This window comes from Bactrocera oleae, chromosome 6, assembly GCF_042242935.1.
Source record: "Bactrocera oleae isolate idBacOlea1 chromosome 6, idBacOlea1, whole genome shotgun sequence".
Classification (NCBI taxonomy): Eukaryota; Metazoa; Arthropoda; class Insecta; order Diptera; family Tephritidae; genus Bactrocera; species Bactrocera oleae.
In genome coordinates this window covers 24946034-24963980 of record NC_091540.1, presented here as the reverse complement: position 1 = coordinate 24963980, position 17947 = coordinate 24946034, and the positions used below count along the sequence as shown (strand labels likewise).

General features: G+C 35.5%; 2 protein-coding genes and 1 long non-coding RNA gene across 3 annotated transcripts in view; 1 reads left to right on the top strand and 2 right to left on the bottom strand.

The window, feature by feature from the left end:
- SREBP (Sterol regulatory element binding protein) overlaps positions 1 to 17493 on the bottom strand; it is a 46002-nt gene extending 28509 nt beyond the window's left edge. Inside the window, exons 1-2 of the mRNA XM_014240523.3 lie at positions 17313 to 17493; positions 16740 to 17251 (exon numbers count right to left, since the gene is read on the bottom strand). Coding sequence (XP_014095998.3) covers positions 16740 to 17251; positions 17313 to 17436 — 636 coding nt within the window. The 5' untranslated portion in view covers positions 17437 to 17493. The remainder of the gene's footprint in view (positions 1 to 16739; positions 17252 to 17312) is intronic.
- Positions 10633 to 11811, bottom strand: LOC138857691 (uncharacterized; the record flags this gene model as incomplete). Its single annotated transcript, XM_070111297.1, has 1 exon — positions 10633 to 11811. A coding segment is annotated over one exon (1065 nt), but the record flags the coding sequence as incomplete, so codon positions are not given.
- On the top strand, positions 12096 to 13761 carry LOC118682540 (uncharacterized). The gene is made up of 2 exons (XR_004978360.2): positions 12096 to 13290; positions 13355 to 13761. It is a non-coding gene; the product is annotated as an uncharacterized lncRNA (long non-coding RNA).
- Positions 17494 to 17947: the final 454 nt, after the last annotated feature.

Here is a 17947-nt window from a genome sequence, read left to right as displayed (position 1 = left end):
TTGGCCATCGCCATCTTCATTATTTGCACGATGCTCTTGCACTTTTCTAAGGATTCCTCTTCTGCCTGTCTAATTTGGGTTACTCTTGTTTCAGTGAGTTTTGAATGGCCCGAGATTCTTCTTTGATGGCAGCTGGGGTGCTTTCCCTTCTCCTTGTTTTGCAGATCCTGTTTGCGCAACCGGGGTTTCTCTTGGTGCTGTCTTTACTCTGTCTTTGTCCGGTTGTTTTGGAGTGGTGGAAAGTTTGTCCATCTTTATTTTGTTGTATTTTTTTGTTGTTCTTTTTGTTGCTATTGCGGTGTGGTTCATTTTGTTCTGATGAGTCTCCGCTTCAAGCTCTATTCAACCACTATCTCCGCACGTTGTAAATGTTGCCCTATATGAGCCCCGTGGTTATCTATGCAAGCAGGGAGACCACGCGAGGGTTGACACAAGCCCTTATAGGAGCTTATGTTCAGAGCCAGGTTCGGGCACGAATCAGGAGCTCGTCTCAACTGAACCTGTACGGCCAAGAAAATATGGCGACGTGCATTGGACGTACTTGAAGACTTTCCAGGGTTGTAACGAGACGGAGATGAGAACAGCATTAGATTGCCAGCCATTTCGGTGAGATGTCACACTTACCTACTGTGGTGGTAGAATGCTGCTCTCACCAGCCTTTTGTCGAACTAATCCGTTCCGGGTTTCCAAAATACCATAATCAGACTCTTACTGGCCTCGATTCTGATAGGCGCTTGCCCAGGGTTTTCGTCGGCATCCGTACACATTATTTGCTGATCGCTGTATTGATCCCTCTTCGCTTTGTTGTCTTCCTCTCGTGGGTAGGATCTCCCTCGGTGCCGTCCCGGTGGGGGTTGTGGACGTTTATTTAAAAGCGGCATCTGTTCGCCTTATCGCCGGAGGTACATTGGGCGCTCCTCTCCTGCAGCTCTTGGTCGGGGGCTGGGTATTACAATTCGCAGCTAACCTGTGACCCCAGTAGTCAGCCTGAGCTCGGCCCTACCTTATTATTGTTTCGATATATAAAATTTGACGTAAAGGTTAAAACAAAAAGAACTGGTTCTACTGTTAGTATTGTACAACGAAATACTGATAATTTTGTTTAAAAAATAAGTAACTAATATTTACAACTGAAAATACAGTTCATAAATAATTACTCAGAAAACATAATATAAAATGCTCGGGTGTTCGAAAATAACAAAATCAGCCGAAATGCGTTAAATATTTATTTAGATATTTTCAGCCAAATTTTGCAACGATGAACCTTACTTTCTTTCCGATTCTCATTTTGTACTTAATTTTGTTTGATGCCCTTCATCTGGCACCTTTTAAAGTCTGTTGTAGCTTTTGCAAGCAGGCTCATGCGATCATTCTCGCCGGCACCGCGCTTCGGCTCCACAACACGCTGCTCGGTGAGCAGAAAGTTCATGATTTGCAAAATTGTAGACGGTGTGAATTGCGTTAAGCGCTGCAACAGCTCGAAGAAGAAGAACGTGTGTAGGCGCTACGCTTTTTGGTAAATAGCCGCAAGTGCTCGGCAAGTAGTTTTTGCAAACCGACAGCGCGCTTATATGTTGCGCTGCTGACAATACGCTTAAACAAATCCAGTAAGAGCGCGCGACTGGGCATCACTTCGTCGACTATCATAATGTGATTCAACATGAGCAGCGATGTGGCATTTATGAAGGTTTCCAAACGCTTTGTTAGTACGTCGTCGCTGGCGTTATTGGCGTATATTGATTCGATCAGTTCCTGGAAAATAGTCACCACCAATTAACCCTGGTGTCCTCAGTCCGCAAATACGCTCTCCATTAGGCCATGGCTAATGTATCAGATGAAGTCAGTCTCCCATGTGGTTAACTTAGCTAAAGAAGCTGTTGTTGTTGTCACTCTGAATGGCGGTCAGTGCTTGTCTGAAAAGCTCACTCAGTTTATAGCTTAGAGAGTCTGTCTGCAAGCTCAGACCACGAAGTACACTCACTTTGTTCAGTGTTTCCTACGTCACTCGAGAACTCCATTAAAACTTCCTCGCCTTCATCTTTGTGAATCCGTAGCTATATTCCCCGCCACTTTTCGCAAGCAGTTCTATAGATTCCTTTGTTAACAACAGCAGAATCTGTATTGTGGCTCGTTTCGTCTCCACACCATATTCCGTTGAGGGGTCGTCGAAGGCCTTGACGAATATCCATTACCCAGTTGGCAGATTCGGATTACAGGCTCTGATGAGCTGCAGTATCTGGTCCGGCTGCGATGGCAGTAGGAGTTTAACCTGCTACAGTATCCAGAACGAAGTTGCGCAAGGGTCACACTAGAGTCGCGTGGCAACTCGAGCTCTACGTCTGCGATGGGTGGTGGTTTGACTCCAAGTACGTTATTCACTGAGAGGGAGTTGGTGAAGGTGTTGATGGCTCCACTGTGAATGGCGGTCAGTGCATGTCTAAAGTTTATTGCTTTCGAAATTTGGTTGGCGTACTGTCTGATGTCGTCGACGTAATCAAGGAAGGACCTCTTGATGTTCCTAGGAGGCGGTTCCGCTGCAAGCAGACGACTGCAGGGGTGATTTCTACGAAAACATCCCAGCAGAAACTGCTTGGAGAGAAGCCCGTATGTTCCTTGACCGAAAGCATACGGGCCTCACTATGTAGGTGTTCGATTAAGGACATCAAGAGGTCTCTCGTTATAGTCCGGAGTGCAGTGTTTTGACATGTATGAAGCTTCGTCCTCTACGTTGCACTACAACCAGGCGACCATAATGGTGCAGCGTAGTTTAGAACGCTTGTAAGTTGCCAACAACGTTTCTTTGTATTTTCCTCAAGAGCTGCCGGCAAGCGATTTGAGGATTTTGTTGCGGCTCTGTACTTTGGCAGTTATCGCGGTCGTGTGAGGAGTGAGGGAATACAGGCTGTCGAATGTAACGCCTAAAATTTTATGGTTGTTGAATGTCGGAATTTTAATGCTATCGACTGATATGTCTAGATCCAGTCTGCACTCCTTCGTCCAATTTGTAAAGATGGTTTCGCGAGAAAGGTCGGGAAGATAGCCGTTTACTTTTGAGCACATGCCATCGATTGCACTACGAGGTCAAGGAAATTCCCTCTTGTGGCTGGGGGAGTTTCGAAATACAGAAATTAAACAGTAGCGGGGAGAGCACACCGCCATGCGGAACCCCCCGTAAATTTCTTCTAAGTTTGGAGTTTACACCTCGAAATAGTACGGATGAATGTCGACCGCTCAAGTAGTTCATAGTCCACCGCTTCAGTCCTGGAGGGAGCGTAGATTGTTCTATGTCCTCAAGTAGCGTTGTGTGGTTGACTTTGTCAAAAGCTTTCGACAAGTCCAACGCTACGAGGATCGTCCTCTCGCAGGGTGGCTTTTGGTTTAGGCCAAGAACTACTTAAGCGTTTATGACACTAAGTGCTGTGATGGAGCTGTGCACTATTCGGAAGACATGCTGACGGTCTGCTAGACTCAGGTGATGACTGAATGTTGGGAGTAGCAAGGCCTCAGGTATCTTCACTACTGGCGAGAGGAGAGTTATCGGACGATAGACTACCCTATTTAAATTTAAATTTAATTTAAATTTTTTTATCTGGTAAAAATCCTCAGACAAACTTTTCGGTTCATAAAAAACCTGCTACCAAACATACCAATTGGCACTTGGAGATCAAAGGTCGGCTTTAGTATACCATCCCACCATTGTAGGATTAAAAGGGGTATGGTTTGATAGAGGAGATTCTCCACATTAAGAATATATTTATAGCCGCCGTTAACTTATAGTTTTCGAGATATTTGCATTTTAAGTTGAAAATTTGACAAATTATATCTTTCAATTTTCTCAATTTGTAATTAATTTTTCATTTATATTATATTATAATATACTTAATATACACTTACACTTCACTACATGTTTTCTACATATTTATTTTATATCAATTATTTTAATATTTGCTTTAAATAAGCTTTTTATTTTTTACACAATTTTTGTTATATGCACAAAAACAAAAGGCTATGCAACCCCTGACCCCCCTGATGACAAATAATAAGTGTTACCATATCTTTATATTTCTCAAACGAATTAAAATGAATAAAAAAAAAGAAGATTATACCCCAAATATTGTACATGAACCATAATTATTTTCGTTATTCGCAATTTTTCAAATTTTTCTATGCTTATTCAGATCGTGATTATTTATTTAAAAAAATTAGTACAAGTTTAAAAGGTATGTTATTATTTATTTATTTCAATAACAAACGCCGATCGGCTATATACATATCGATAGATATTACTTAACGTAGTAATTGCTGAGACGGTTATAAGTCCGCGTATAAATACGTTCAGATAATTATTGCACTATAATAGTGACAAAAATAAATAAGTTAATACCGTATTTTAATGATGAATTATATAAGGAAACATTAGTTGTTAGCAGTGATATAGTGAATTACATAAATGAGCTATGGTTATTTATTCATTAACAATTCGTTGATCTTTGAGTTGAAAGTAGACAGCGAGTCATCCTGGAAGTTGATGTTGGAGCAGTGCTCATTGACTAGGTTGATGATTCTATTTCTAGGCCCATGGTAGACATAGCTTTTAATTGTTCTGGATGCGGTTAACAGTCTAGCAATTCTTAGCCCTGGTCTATGTGCAGTAAACTGGAATTGTTCAAGAACCTCAGGCGACATTTTTAATCCGTTAATTACTTTATAGAAAAATGTCAGATCAGCAGCTTGTCTACGGTTAAGTAGATTGACGATGTTAAATTGCTTGTAGACATCTCCTATGCTCATCAGCGAACCCCGGGTGTACATGTAGTATGCAATAAATTTACAGAATTTTCTTTGAATTTTTTCCACCCTGTCGACTAGTATCTGGGTGTGAGGTGACCATATGATGCTGCAGTATTCCAGGATCGGACGAACGAGGGAATTGAAAAAATATAGAATTGTATGTACATCGCTGAACTCTGTACCTGTTCTTAGTATAAATCCAAGCGTTTTAAAAGCTTTTGTTGTTGTTTTGCTTATATGCTCAATAAAATTGAGCTTATTATCGACTATCACACCTAGATCCTTCCCAGAAGAAACCTCTGTTAGGTGGTGTAGACCAAGGCTGTATGCTGGCAGATGCTGAGAGTGTGAGCGAGAGAGGCTCAGTGTAACACATTTACTTTTATTTAGTTTTAATTTATTTAAATTGCACCAATTGTTAAGTTCCTCAATATTACGCTGGAGACTGACCGTATCTTCGATGCTGTTTATCCTTCTGAATATTTTTAGATCGTCTGCATACATAAGATATTCAGAACTGAAATTATCACCAATATCATTAATATATATAATGAAGAGAATGGGTCCTAGGTGAGAGCCTTGAGGAACACCAGACGTTACTTCATATTCACTTGAGATATAACCGTTTACGAGGACCTGTAGGGTTCTACCTGATAGATAAGACCGTATCCAGTCTAAAGCTTTAGCTCTAACTCCGTACCAATTTTGTTTATTAATTCAGGTCTCGTGGTCTACTGTATCAACGGCTTTGGAGAAGTCAGTGTAGATAGTGTGAGTACTGAGACCATGGTTCATTACATCCAGAACGTAGATTGTATATAAGTAGAGATTGGTAGTGGTGGATCGACCACAGATGAATCCATGTTGCCTGGAAGATATTATATTATATTCTGAAATGCTGTGGTGATCTGAGTTAGAACCATTTTTTCAAATAGTTTAGACAACGACGATTGGATACAGATGGGCCTGTAGTTGGATACATCACATCTGGATCCGGACTTATGTATAGGACTAATAAATGAGATCTTCCAAATCATATCAATGGCATCAACGGCGTTCGCTCGTGAGACGAGATTTTTCGCGAAATACCATTGAATTATGGTCAAAAGTGCTGTGAAAACTTGACAGTGACATTGTACAATTGAATTGAAGTGGACATTTGCAATAGTTTGCACGTAAACTCAATTAAAAGAAATTTTCAAATACGCAAAAAGACTACGTTTTTCTTTTTTTTCGTCTCTCTTTATAACATTATTCTTCGTTGTCGAATTGTCAAATGTCGTCGTACTTTGCATTCGGTTCGAAACTGTGCTACGTATGTGAATTTCGGTTTTGAACGAGTATAATCGTATGTGTAGAAAATAGTACACTAAGCAAAGACCGCAATAAAGAGGTGTTAAGAAGAGTACACAAAGCGTGCGAATCGGATTTTGAACTGTGTGAAACTCGGCGAATAGACGTTACTCTATAATGGCGCCGAAATCCAGAAAGAAGAAGGCACATGATGTATCTGACCTTGATCTTGATGAAGTATCAGCTCTAAAAATGGAAAATGAACTACTAAGACAGTTAAATTTAGAGCTACAGGAACGAAATAAATTACTGAACAACCTGGTGGAAAAAGGGAATTTATTAAGTGATGTAAGAATTTCATATGCTGACATTGCTAAAGGACATACTAATATTAATGAAAGAGTACCTAAAATATTAGTTAAAGCTAAAAATAATGATAATGGTGAAACTCTGAAAAAAGTAAAAATGAAATTAACAAGTGATCTAACAATACCAATCAACAACGTTCGTAAAAATAATGATGGGCTTGTTTCTGTTAAATGTAAAAACACAAATGATATACAAAGAGTTAAATCGGTCTTAAGGGAAAAACTGGGTGGTGATTATTGTGTTGACTTGGAGCATCTTAATTTTCCTAAAATAAAGGTTACTAATGTGGAAAATTAATTAAACAAAGAAGAATTATGCGAGGATATATGTAATAGGAATTTCCCAGATATTGATGGCGCTTTCAACATCATCGCGGACTACAGGAACAAAGCTGGAATCCGGTCATTGATACTCGAGCTAACCTCTGAGTCATACCTACATCTAAAAAATTGCGGATTTAAATTATACATTGGTTATCAATGCTGCCAAGTATATGATTTTTTTAATTTTAATTTATGCTATAAATGCGGAAGATCAAACCACAAACAAAAAAATTGTAAGAATGAGGTTAAATGTCTTAGGTGTGCGGGTGATCATTTAACTAACACCTGTAAAAGTACTAACATAAACTGTCTCAACTGCGTGTACTATAATGAAAAATATCGGAAAAACCGCCCAACTAATCATTGTGCTATGGATACACGTTGTAAATATATCTCTAATAGTCTAAATAAAATAATAAACAATACTGATTATCCGGTGAAACCATCGATACCAAAGTCACTATGTAAAATTGGAAATTGGTCTTTACAAACAACCGATGATTGATAAAGAAGAAATGCAGATTGAAGAAATTTTTACTGATTTATATAATTTAAATAATACGTTACCTAATAACAATTTCTTTATGGTTCACCTAAATGTTAGAAGTCTAAATACAAATTTCAACAAATTAGAGTTATTTATTGAACATCTTGTAATAAAACCAGATATTATTGTCTGTACGGAGACTTGGCTCCTTTCTTGTTATATTTTTTTGAAATGAATGATTATAATATTTTCTATAATAGTAGCAATAATAATAGAGCTGATGGCGTTGTATTATATATTAAAAAAATTTTTAAAACATGATGTTGAGATAGATGTAATTGATAACGTGAAAATTATCTCAACGATAATAAAATTGAAGGGTAATAAAAATCTTAAAATATCGGGTATATATAGATGTCAAGACATTCCTAAAGAAAACTTTATAGATGCAATAACTAAATTTTTAGACATAAACAAGCATGGGAACAATCATTTTCTAGTTGGGGATTTTAACATCAATTTATTAAATTCTGATATTGCTACAAATGAATATTTAAATAATCTATTAGATCGTGGCTATATACCATATTTCAATGGTGTAACCAGACCTAATGACTTAGGGGGTACTTGTATCGATAACATTTTTGTTATATCAAATATTGAGAAATCAGATCCTTTACTTATGCCAATGTTTTTACAGATCATTATCCTATTTTTGTTGCTCTTGATTTGTTCCCTATAAAGTCTATGCTTAAAGAAACCTATTTCATAAACCACAATCTTATAAAAGTAAATAGTAGTTTACATGATTGGTCTCATATGCTCGATATAAAAGATCCAGAAGTTTTTTTTAAGCTTCTGATTGAAAATATAAAGAATATTATTGATGTTTTAAGATCCAAAGTAAATAAAACTAAAAACAATAACAAACCGAGGAGTAAATGGATAACTAAAGGTATTATAAAATCATGTAAAACAAAAGAAACTTTATACAGACTATGGAACTATGGATAGAAATAATGTAAAATTAAAATCTGAATATAACGCGTACTGTAAAATACTAAAGAGAGTTATAACACTTGCCAAAAATAACTACGAAAGTAAATATGTTAAAAAAATATCCAAGGATAGTAAAAAAATGTGGCAATACGTTAACACGAAAATAGGTAAAAAAAACTAAAGCAACGCCTGTACTGGATTATCTAGTATGTAATGATGAAATCATATCCGATAACCAGGTTATTGCTGATGAGTTTATAACTTTCTTTAGTAATATTGGAGTTGAATTAGCTAATAAAATTGATAAACTATCGATTGACACAAATAAAAATGTTAAGCATAACCCCAATAGTATGTTTCTTACTCCAACTAGTTATACTGAAATTGAAAAAATCATAAAAGAAATGAAAGATAAATCGGGTGGTGTAGACGGCATTAGCAGTAAGATTTTAAAAATTATAGCCAAAGATATTAGTATACCTTTAGAGCATATTTTCAATATATGTATAAATAAAGCTATTTGGCTCTCTGTATTTAAAAAAGCTGATATTATACCTATACATAAATCCGGGGACAAACACTTAGCAAACAACTATCAGCCTATTTCTCTAATATCAAACCTTGCCAAAATATTCGAGAAAATAATATATATCCGATTTTATGATTTCTGTAGGAAAAATAGTTTAATTTCTCCGAACCAATTTGGATTTATAAAAAGTAGAGGTACCAGTGATGCTTTAACTCTTACATCAGATTTTATTTATAAAAATATTGATAAAAATGTACCATCTGTCCTAGTCTTTCTAGACCTAGCTAAAGCGTTCGATACTGTAAATCACGAAATACTACTAGATAAGATCTGGAGGCTTGGGATTAGAGGAATACCTCACCAATTACTTAAAAACTACCTTTACGAAAGGGAACAATGTGTAAAAATTAATAATTGTATTAGTACAAAAACTAATGTAAAAGTTGGTTTGCCACAAGGCACAATATTGGGTCCTTTGCTGTTTATCATGTATATAAATGACATCTTCAATACTCTACCGGAAATGGCTCTCGTAGCCTATGCTGATGATACTGCAGTGCTTTGCTCTGGTAAAAATTGGAATGAAGTTAAAACACGACTGAATAGGTTGGAGATAATAAATAAATGGCTACGAAGTAATCAATTATCTCTTAACATAGACAAGTCAACACAAATCACTTTTGGCAGTTATTGTGATAGTATACCTGTCAATTATATACTAAATATAAACAACAGAGAACTCACAAGAGTAGATCACAGCAAATATCTGGGTCTGTACTTTGATACACATATGAAATGGAATTTTCATGTGAACGAGCAGGCCAAAAAAAGTCAGATACTTTGCTTTCCTCTTTTTCAAATTGAGTAAATGGGTTGACATAAAAATCTTAAAAACTATATACTATGGACTTTTCGAAAGTGTAATCAATTACGGAATAATTGCCTGGGGTGGAGCCTACAAAAATGCTCTGCAGCCTATAACAAATATGCAAAACCGTTTATTAAAGTTCTTTGAAAACAATTATGAAACTAATTTGCCACTTGACATCAAGAAAACTTTTATTGTTAAGGCTATAATATTACAATACTATGAAAAGTGTAAATCAAAATATCTTACTAAACAAGTACTAAACAGGTACAAACTAGAGCTAACGCTCTAACATTACCAAAAATTAAAAAGTCAATTAGCATTAAAAATGCATATTATATAGCAATTAAGTTCTTTAACATGCTTCCTAATAAATTGAAGATTCTAACATGTAATAAAAAATCTCTTAACAAAAATCTAAAATCCTGGATAAATAACTTATCAATATAGTAAATTTTAGCTATATATTAAGTGATTAATTTTTGCTCTTACTTGGTATAATTTATAATTTATATGTATAACTTTGTCACGCAATATTTAGTATAATATACTATTATCCATGCTAGAATATTTATAATATTAGGAAATAAGTTGTTAAATATATTGTATTTGTAATGCCCTGGTTCTATGCACAGATGTTAAACATCTCTATAGACTTGTACCAGATGAAATAAATAAATAAATGCTGATGGGAACATGCCTGATTCCAATGACACACTAAATAGGTGGCTCTGCGAGTCCAGCTGCGCAGTTTCTCAAGAACTGATTAGGCAGTTTATCAGGACCGGCGCCTTTTTTGGAATCAAGTTTCCTCAATTGTTTGTACACGTCATTGTATGATACAGTTAATTTAGAAAGATTTACGTCATGTCTTGAGGTACGACTAGGACTTGTTGAAGTCTGGTTGTTGTTGATGTCGTGAAGATAAGTGCTTTTGAAGAAGGAGGCAATCAAATCGCTGACTTTCTGTCAGCAGTAACGTCGTTCCAGTGAACTGTAGATGGGATGTCAGTGTCACTTATTCTTCTGTTCTTGACGAAGCTCCAAAAACTGCTGGCAATTTTTTTTATCATATGTTCAGTTTTAGTTAAGTAGACTTTGTAACACTTTTCATTAATGTTTTTACACTCACGCCGAAGTCTGCGAAAAACGTTGTAGTTATAACGAGATTTAGTTTTTTTATATCTAGTGTGTGCTGCTTTTTTTTTTTGATTTTATAAATCAATTCATTTGAAAACCACGTGGGATAATTATTAGACTTTTTGTAGCGGGTAGGGACGTATAGCTCGATCACTTCATTTAATTTTTCATAAAACCAGGTAATTTTAACATCCAAGGCTGTAATTTGATACAATTCTATCCAGTTGCTGGACATAAAAAATTCATTCAACCCAATGTAGTCTGCTTCGTTGAATATCAGTCTGAGAGAAGTATTTTTCTTGAGATTAGCTTGGATATCAGCATGTATTTCCAATGCTGGATGATGATAGTCTTCATTGATGAGTGGGTCTGCTCTGCTGACTATAACATTAGTATCGCTAAAACAAAGATCAAGAATTTTTTTATTGCTGTTGTAGTTTGAATTAAATTGTTGACAATTAACCAGAGACATTTCGTTATACAATACATTTTCGCAGAGTGCTTGAGGATAACTGCTGGGCAAATTAAAATCACCAACCGAGAGTAATTTACAATTAGGATACTTATATTTTAAGAACGATACTGTATTTGTATGGCTGATATAGGAATCAAGTGGCGATAGGGGCGGTAGATAGGTGCACCCGACTATGGGGTCGCTGTTAGTACATTTTACTTTAATGAATAACTGCTCAATTGCATCTTCGCTATGTTCGATTAGTTCAGCTGCGAGGTATTTTTTTACTGCAATTAACAAACCACCACTGCGCTCACTACTTAGTTTATTTCTATCCTTCCGGAAAAGCGTGAAGGTATTGTCTGTAACCTCCCCAGAGGAGATGGAGTCATTTAACCAAGTTTCACTTATGCAAATTATATCACTACTGCAGCAGGCTGATGAGGTTAAGAAGTGTTTAAGTTTAGTTCTTAAACCTCTAGTGTTTTGGTAATAAATATTTAACTTAGTTTTCTTTGTTTTTATTTTTCTCTTTTGATGGACGAAAATTTGGTTTATTGACGATCATAGGTATGCCATTTATATATTTTATGGTTTTATTAGTAATACCACTTTGGGTGATTTGATCTAGTTCTGCACGGACAGTGTTTAAGTGGAGTTGCTGAGCCTGAGTTAAACTAGGCTTAAATTTGATATCAGAGTTATCAGCTGGTTTCGACTTTAGGATAGTTCTTGCAGCTGTGACAGTAGGTGCGTGGAGTAGGACTGGACGAGTTTTACCTTGGGTAGGTTTACCAAGACGTCGTAAATTGATTGCTTATCTGACAATTCTTGATGTATTATCGCCGCAATTTTATCAATATCGTCTTGGCGACGGTCGGCGCCAACTGGTTTTACAGATTCCGGGACGTTGAGTATCACTACCTGGGATTCACGCTTTTTACGCTCATTAATTTCAGCGATAACACTATTAGGATCATCAGGGAAGTTCCTAAGAGATGCAAGTTTGTTTTCAACATCTGTCAATCTCTTATCAAATTTCTTTTGCTGCTGGGCAAAGCTTTTGTTTTGCTCGGAGTATTTATTTAAATCAGTACGGATACCTGTTATACTCTGTTCAATATTCCTCATTTGTTTTGTAAGAGAAGATAAGTATTTGGCAAGAATTTTCTCGAGATAATTTTTGTTGATGGACATTGCGTGGGAATTATTGTCCCCATCAAACGCAGCGTCACCTTCTATAATGCTAGCCTCAAAAACACAGTCAGCACATTTCCAGCTAGTTGAACCTTTTCTCCGGAACTCAGCTAGCTAAACATTATACTCCGAGTCACTTAACTTACTACACATTTTGTGAAACCAATTTTTACACTCACAGCAACCGCTACAACTAGAATTCGCTCTAATTGGTTTAGCACAACTTTCACACATGTGTTTACTTTCCGCCATCTTTATATCATTAAATATATATAATTGTTAAAAATATTATTTAAGACTTTTGAATACATTTTAACGAACCGTCAATCAGCCGTGATGTGGTGAGAACGAATGTTTTTACAGTGTCGGAAATAAAAGAAATGTGGAATATTGGTAAAATACTAAAAAATTTCGACCCTCGCGAATTTCATTTGCGGAAGAGGAAGGTTTAATTTTAAAACGAAAACTATACCGTATCCATACCGTATGACGCTGTCGATATGCGAGAATAGCACGGTTGGAGTTTTCCGATGACGGAAAGGTGCCTTTCGTATACGAACTGCGGTGTCGAGGTCGAACGGTAGATGGTTTGAGAACATCAAAATACCACTGCCTTAAGTGTTCTATTTAATATATGTGTATGCATTACATTAGTCGCATGCGGAGCTCTGATAAAACAGGTTTATCAGGGAGCCGATTTTATTCAGCGCTACCATATGTGACTGGTATAATTACTGCCGCGAAGACGGCATCATCAGGTAACGGTAGGTAAAATTGGCGGCCCTGATAAAATTGTTCAAATAGACAAAAGTCAATTGGGGAAACGTGAATACAACAAAGGTAATAATAAATACATTATTGTTTATTTTTCATACGTAATTATTTTTTCTTGTTCTATTTTAAGACGGAGAGCGGAAGGCCACTGGAAGTGTGTTCCGAAAACGTGGGGTCTACAGAAGTGATACTACCCTTGATAAAGAGACACGTGGCACAAGGTACCATAATATGTACTGATTGCTGGAAGGCGTATGACTTCCTGACCAATCACAGGTATGAGCATGGATGCGTAAATCATAACGAACCAGATCATCCGTTTGTTGCAGAATATGGAGCCCATACTCAACGAATAGAGTCCCAGTGGCGCGTTATTAAACGTTTTATTATTTAAGATAATTATACCAATAGTAAAGATTTTTCTAATTTAATTGATAAATACATATGGAGAAAAAATACTGCAAATCAGCAGCTAGATCTATTTGAAAAATGCAATAAATATTGTTAGATGCAATAAAACATACTTACTTAATAAAACCTTTTTCTTTTATTAAAATTGAAAATTTAGTTCATATTTTGTAGAGGGTATTTGGGTTTTTTTATTTATTTTGATTGCTTTCATTCGTTTGAAAATGTCAACACTTATTGTATTATTTGTCAACATGGGAGTCAAGGGTTGCATACCCTTTTGTTATTGTGACGAGTAAAACGCTTATTAAAAGCAAATTTTAAAAGAATTGATATAAAATAAATATGTAGAAACAATGTAGATAAGTGTTAGTGTATATTAAGTGTATAATTTAAATGAAAAATTAACTATAAATCGAAAAATTGTTAGATAAAATTTGTCAAGTTTTCAACAAATGCAAATATCTCGAAAACTATAAGTTTCCGGCGGCTATAATTATATATATTCTTGATCTTCGGAATCTTCTCTATCTCCAACCGTACCCCTTTTAACGCTGAATCATTGGATGGTATAATAATGTTTCCCCCGAGACCAAACTTCACACGAACATAAAATTATGTACCAATCTAGAAAATAAAATTTTTGGTAAATGTATAGTTTAGGTCCCCCAACGAAAGAGGCCGCGAACATCAAATTTTTTTTAAATCGTCTTATTTTGACGCGAAGATTACAAATCCGTGAGCGGAAAGTCGATTTTTTCAATAATTATATAAATATTTCGGTCGGCTTTAGTATAAGGTCCCAGGCTTTCGGGGATAAAATGGGTATGGGCGGATAGAGGAGATCCTCCAGTTCAAGAATAAACGCGGGAAACTTATAGTTTTCGAGATATTTACGTTTAAAGTTAAACATTTCAACTATTTAAACTACGTATTTTTGCGGAAAAAATAGCTTTATTTCAATATTTAAATCATTCTTCAATTTTATTAATTTTGACAATAACAAAATGGTTGTGAATGTGAGAACACCAGTGTTGCCTTACTAATATATTTTGTAAACGAAGAAAAATAAATTAAACAGAGAGATTATACCTTAGATACAGGAAACAAAGCAAAAAGAATTTCTGCGCGTAAAAACCTTGGTACACCCCGGTGTTGGACCGACCAGGGTTATTTTTTTGAAGCGCGGCCGAAGGCCGCCAGTGCAGAAAGAAGTTTGACGCAATTGAATTATGAACACCCCGGTGTTGGACCGACCGGGGTTATTTTTTTGAAGCGCGGCCGAAGACCGCCTGCATGCAATGAGTCTCCGCCTGACACTAACCACCTCTTTGCATGCCCAACAAACCCCACTCATCTAACACCCCTCTCCCTATGGTCCGACCCCGTCGAAACAGCTCGTTTCCTGGGCCTTCCGTTAAATGACCTCGACGACAACGAATCTACAATTTATCACCCAAACGGGGATTAGATAATCGTTACAACAACAACAACAACCGCCAGTGCAAATAAAAAATCTTTACAAAAAAAAAAGTAATGTTAAAGAGAATATATCACTCTCTATAAACTTCAATTTTTATAAAGGATAATTATAATAACAGTGAAGATTTTGAAAATTTGATATATGAATACATATGGCGTAAAAATATAGTAAATCAGCATCATGATCCATTTGTGAAATTATCAGATGCAATAAAACATACGTTTAAGCCATAAAACCTTTTTCTTTTATTAAAATGGAAAATTAAGTTCATAATATTTTGTAGAGGGTGATTGGGTTTTTTTATTTATTTTGATTGCTTTCATCCGTTTGGATATGGCAACACTTATTATCTGACAACGTGGAACCCATTTGTTATTGTTCATATTACGAAAATTGTTTAAAAATTAAATGCTTATTTAAAGCAAATACTTAAATATTTAATATAAAATAAATATGTAGAAACATTGTAGTGAAGTGTTAGAGTGTAATAAGTGCATAATATAAAAGAAAAGATAACCATAAATCGAGAAATTGCAAAATGAAATTGTGAAATTTTCATCTTAAAATGCAAATATCTCGAAAACTATAAGTTTCCGGCGGCAATAATTATATATATTCGAGATCTGGAGAATCTCCTCTATCCAACCATACTCCTCTTAACCCTGAAATCGTCGAATGCTAAACTAAAGTTTTCCCAAAAGAAGTTCTACAAGAAAAAGAAATATTGTCATAGAGGGTATAACATAATACTTAACATCAATGCTCTGTAATAGTTTATTTCTTTAGGTTTTGGATTCCTGTATTTGCGGTATTATATCTTTTAATTTCTTTCAGTTCAATTACAAAAGATGTCGATAAAGTAACACTGGTTATGCAGAATTTTGGAATTTATCAATATGCTGGGCCTAGATGACACGATATGACTTAGGGGAGGGCACAATAGACCGTAGGTCGCGGTGCATACCTCAAAATTAATCAATCAAAAACACTGGTTATTTGAAATTTTGCAACCCTTTTGTTATTGTCAGAATTAATAGAATTTAACAATAATTTAATTATTGAATTTAACTATTTTTGCACTATATAATGTAAAATAAATGTGTACAAACGAATAAGTGAAGTGTTAGTGGATATAAAAGTGGAAAATATAAGAGTATAATTCATTTAAAATCAAAAAAATTGGTACTTTAAATAATTTCAATTTTCAACTTTGAACGTAATATCTCGAAAACTATAAGTTTTCCGCGGCTATATCTATATATATTCTTGATCTGGAGGATCTCCTCTATCCGCCCATCCCATTTTATCCCCGAAAGCCTGGGACGGTATACTAAAGTTTTCCCAAATATTTTTTTTTTCATAAAAAAAATAAAGTTTTACAAAAAAAACACACTTTGCACATGTGAACTTATATTTACTAATTGAGGCTTCTTTCCTTTGGGGACCTAAACTATACATTTACCAAATATTTATCGATTCGGTTTGCGCGCGCAGTTTAAATGGATAATTTTATACATAGCAAAACTACATGTACGCGTGCAATGCTACAATCATGAGCTACACTGACTGAAGTACTACGTCAACTTTGTATTATTTGACTTTTTTAAATAAAATTTTTACATACCTTTTCATTGTCATAAATGCCTTTTTTTAACAAATCATTGCTGAAGTCAACAGATTGTATATGACTCTGAACATTTTCCAATACATTGGATTTGTAACAGTCATTTTTTGAAAAATCGGGTTTATCTTCCTGTACAGGATTAACATTGCAAAACTCTCTCGATTTATCAACAACTTTATTACTTCTCATTGGATTTTGTTCATTTCCCATTGTCCATTTTGGGTCAAAAGGCAAGATATTTGACGACGAATTGATCTCAACTGCGGGAACTGAAGGTAAAGTAACAACAGGATTTAAATGGCCAGCCATCAAGGGATCTGAAGAACTGTAATTGTTCGTACAATTTTTTCCTCCATTTTTAACTAAATCAGGACTAGATACTCTGGGTGGCAATAATAAATCAGGTCCAATGAAATTTAATGCTTCCACGTTACAATCGTGTAACAAATGATTTGACAGAGCTTCATCAGAGAATTCCATTTGATCAATGTCCTCGAAAAAATTCTGCATTTCTATTTGATAAATGCACGTAATGTGTACCTAATATAAACACTCAAATGTTTTAAAGCTTACCAATAGGCACCATGTCCTTTATAATGTTCAAAGTATCTTCTTCCTTAAAAATATCCAATGAATCAAACGCTGTTCCGTATGAAAAATCCATGTCAGCGGGCTTAGACGAATTATTTTCCTCCATTTTCAATATGTTCAATTGTGTATAAAAACATCGTATGATCTATATATAATACATTTGCATCGATAGTAAAAAATACCGATTACGCTGTAATTCCTTATTAATGACCTAAAAACAAACTGTCCAATTTATTGCCAATTGGTTGGCAATATTACTGTTGCCAGTTTCTTTCCTGACACCATCATTTGCGAAATGGCGTCAGGCCGATATGCTAAAACTAAAGAAGCGACCCCACAAGACGGTAAAAGTTTCCACGATTGTCGGGTCCCCGTAAAGGAAATGGACCCAGATTTTATCCGTCCAAAAACTGTAAGCCCGGCAGAATTCTGCCGCTTTACTCCAACAACAGAATCTGGTAATAGTTAGGTCATCATTAATTAATGCATTTGTTATCCGATAGGTTACTTTTGCTCTAACCTTGGAAACAAATAACATTTCTGCTCTTTCACTACACGACGGTGTGAATATCTAACTCACTCTCTCTAATTACTTCTGCTCAAATGCCTCATATATT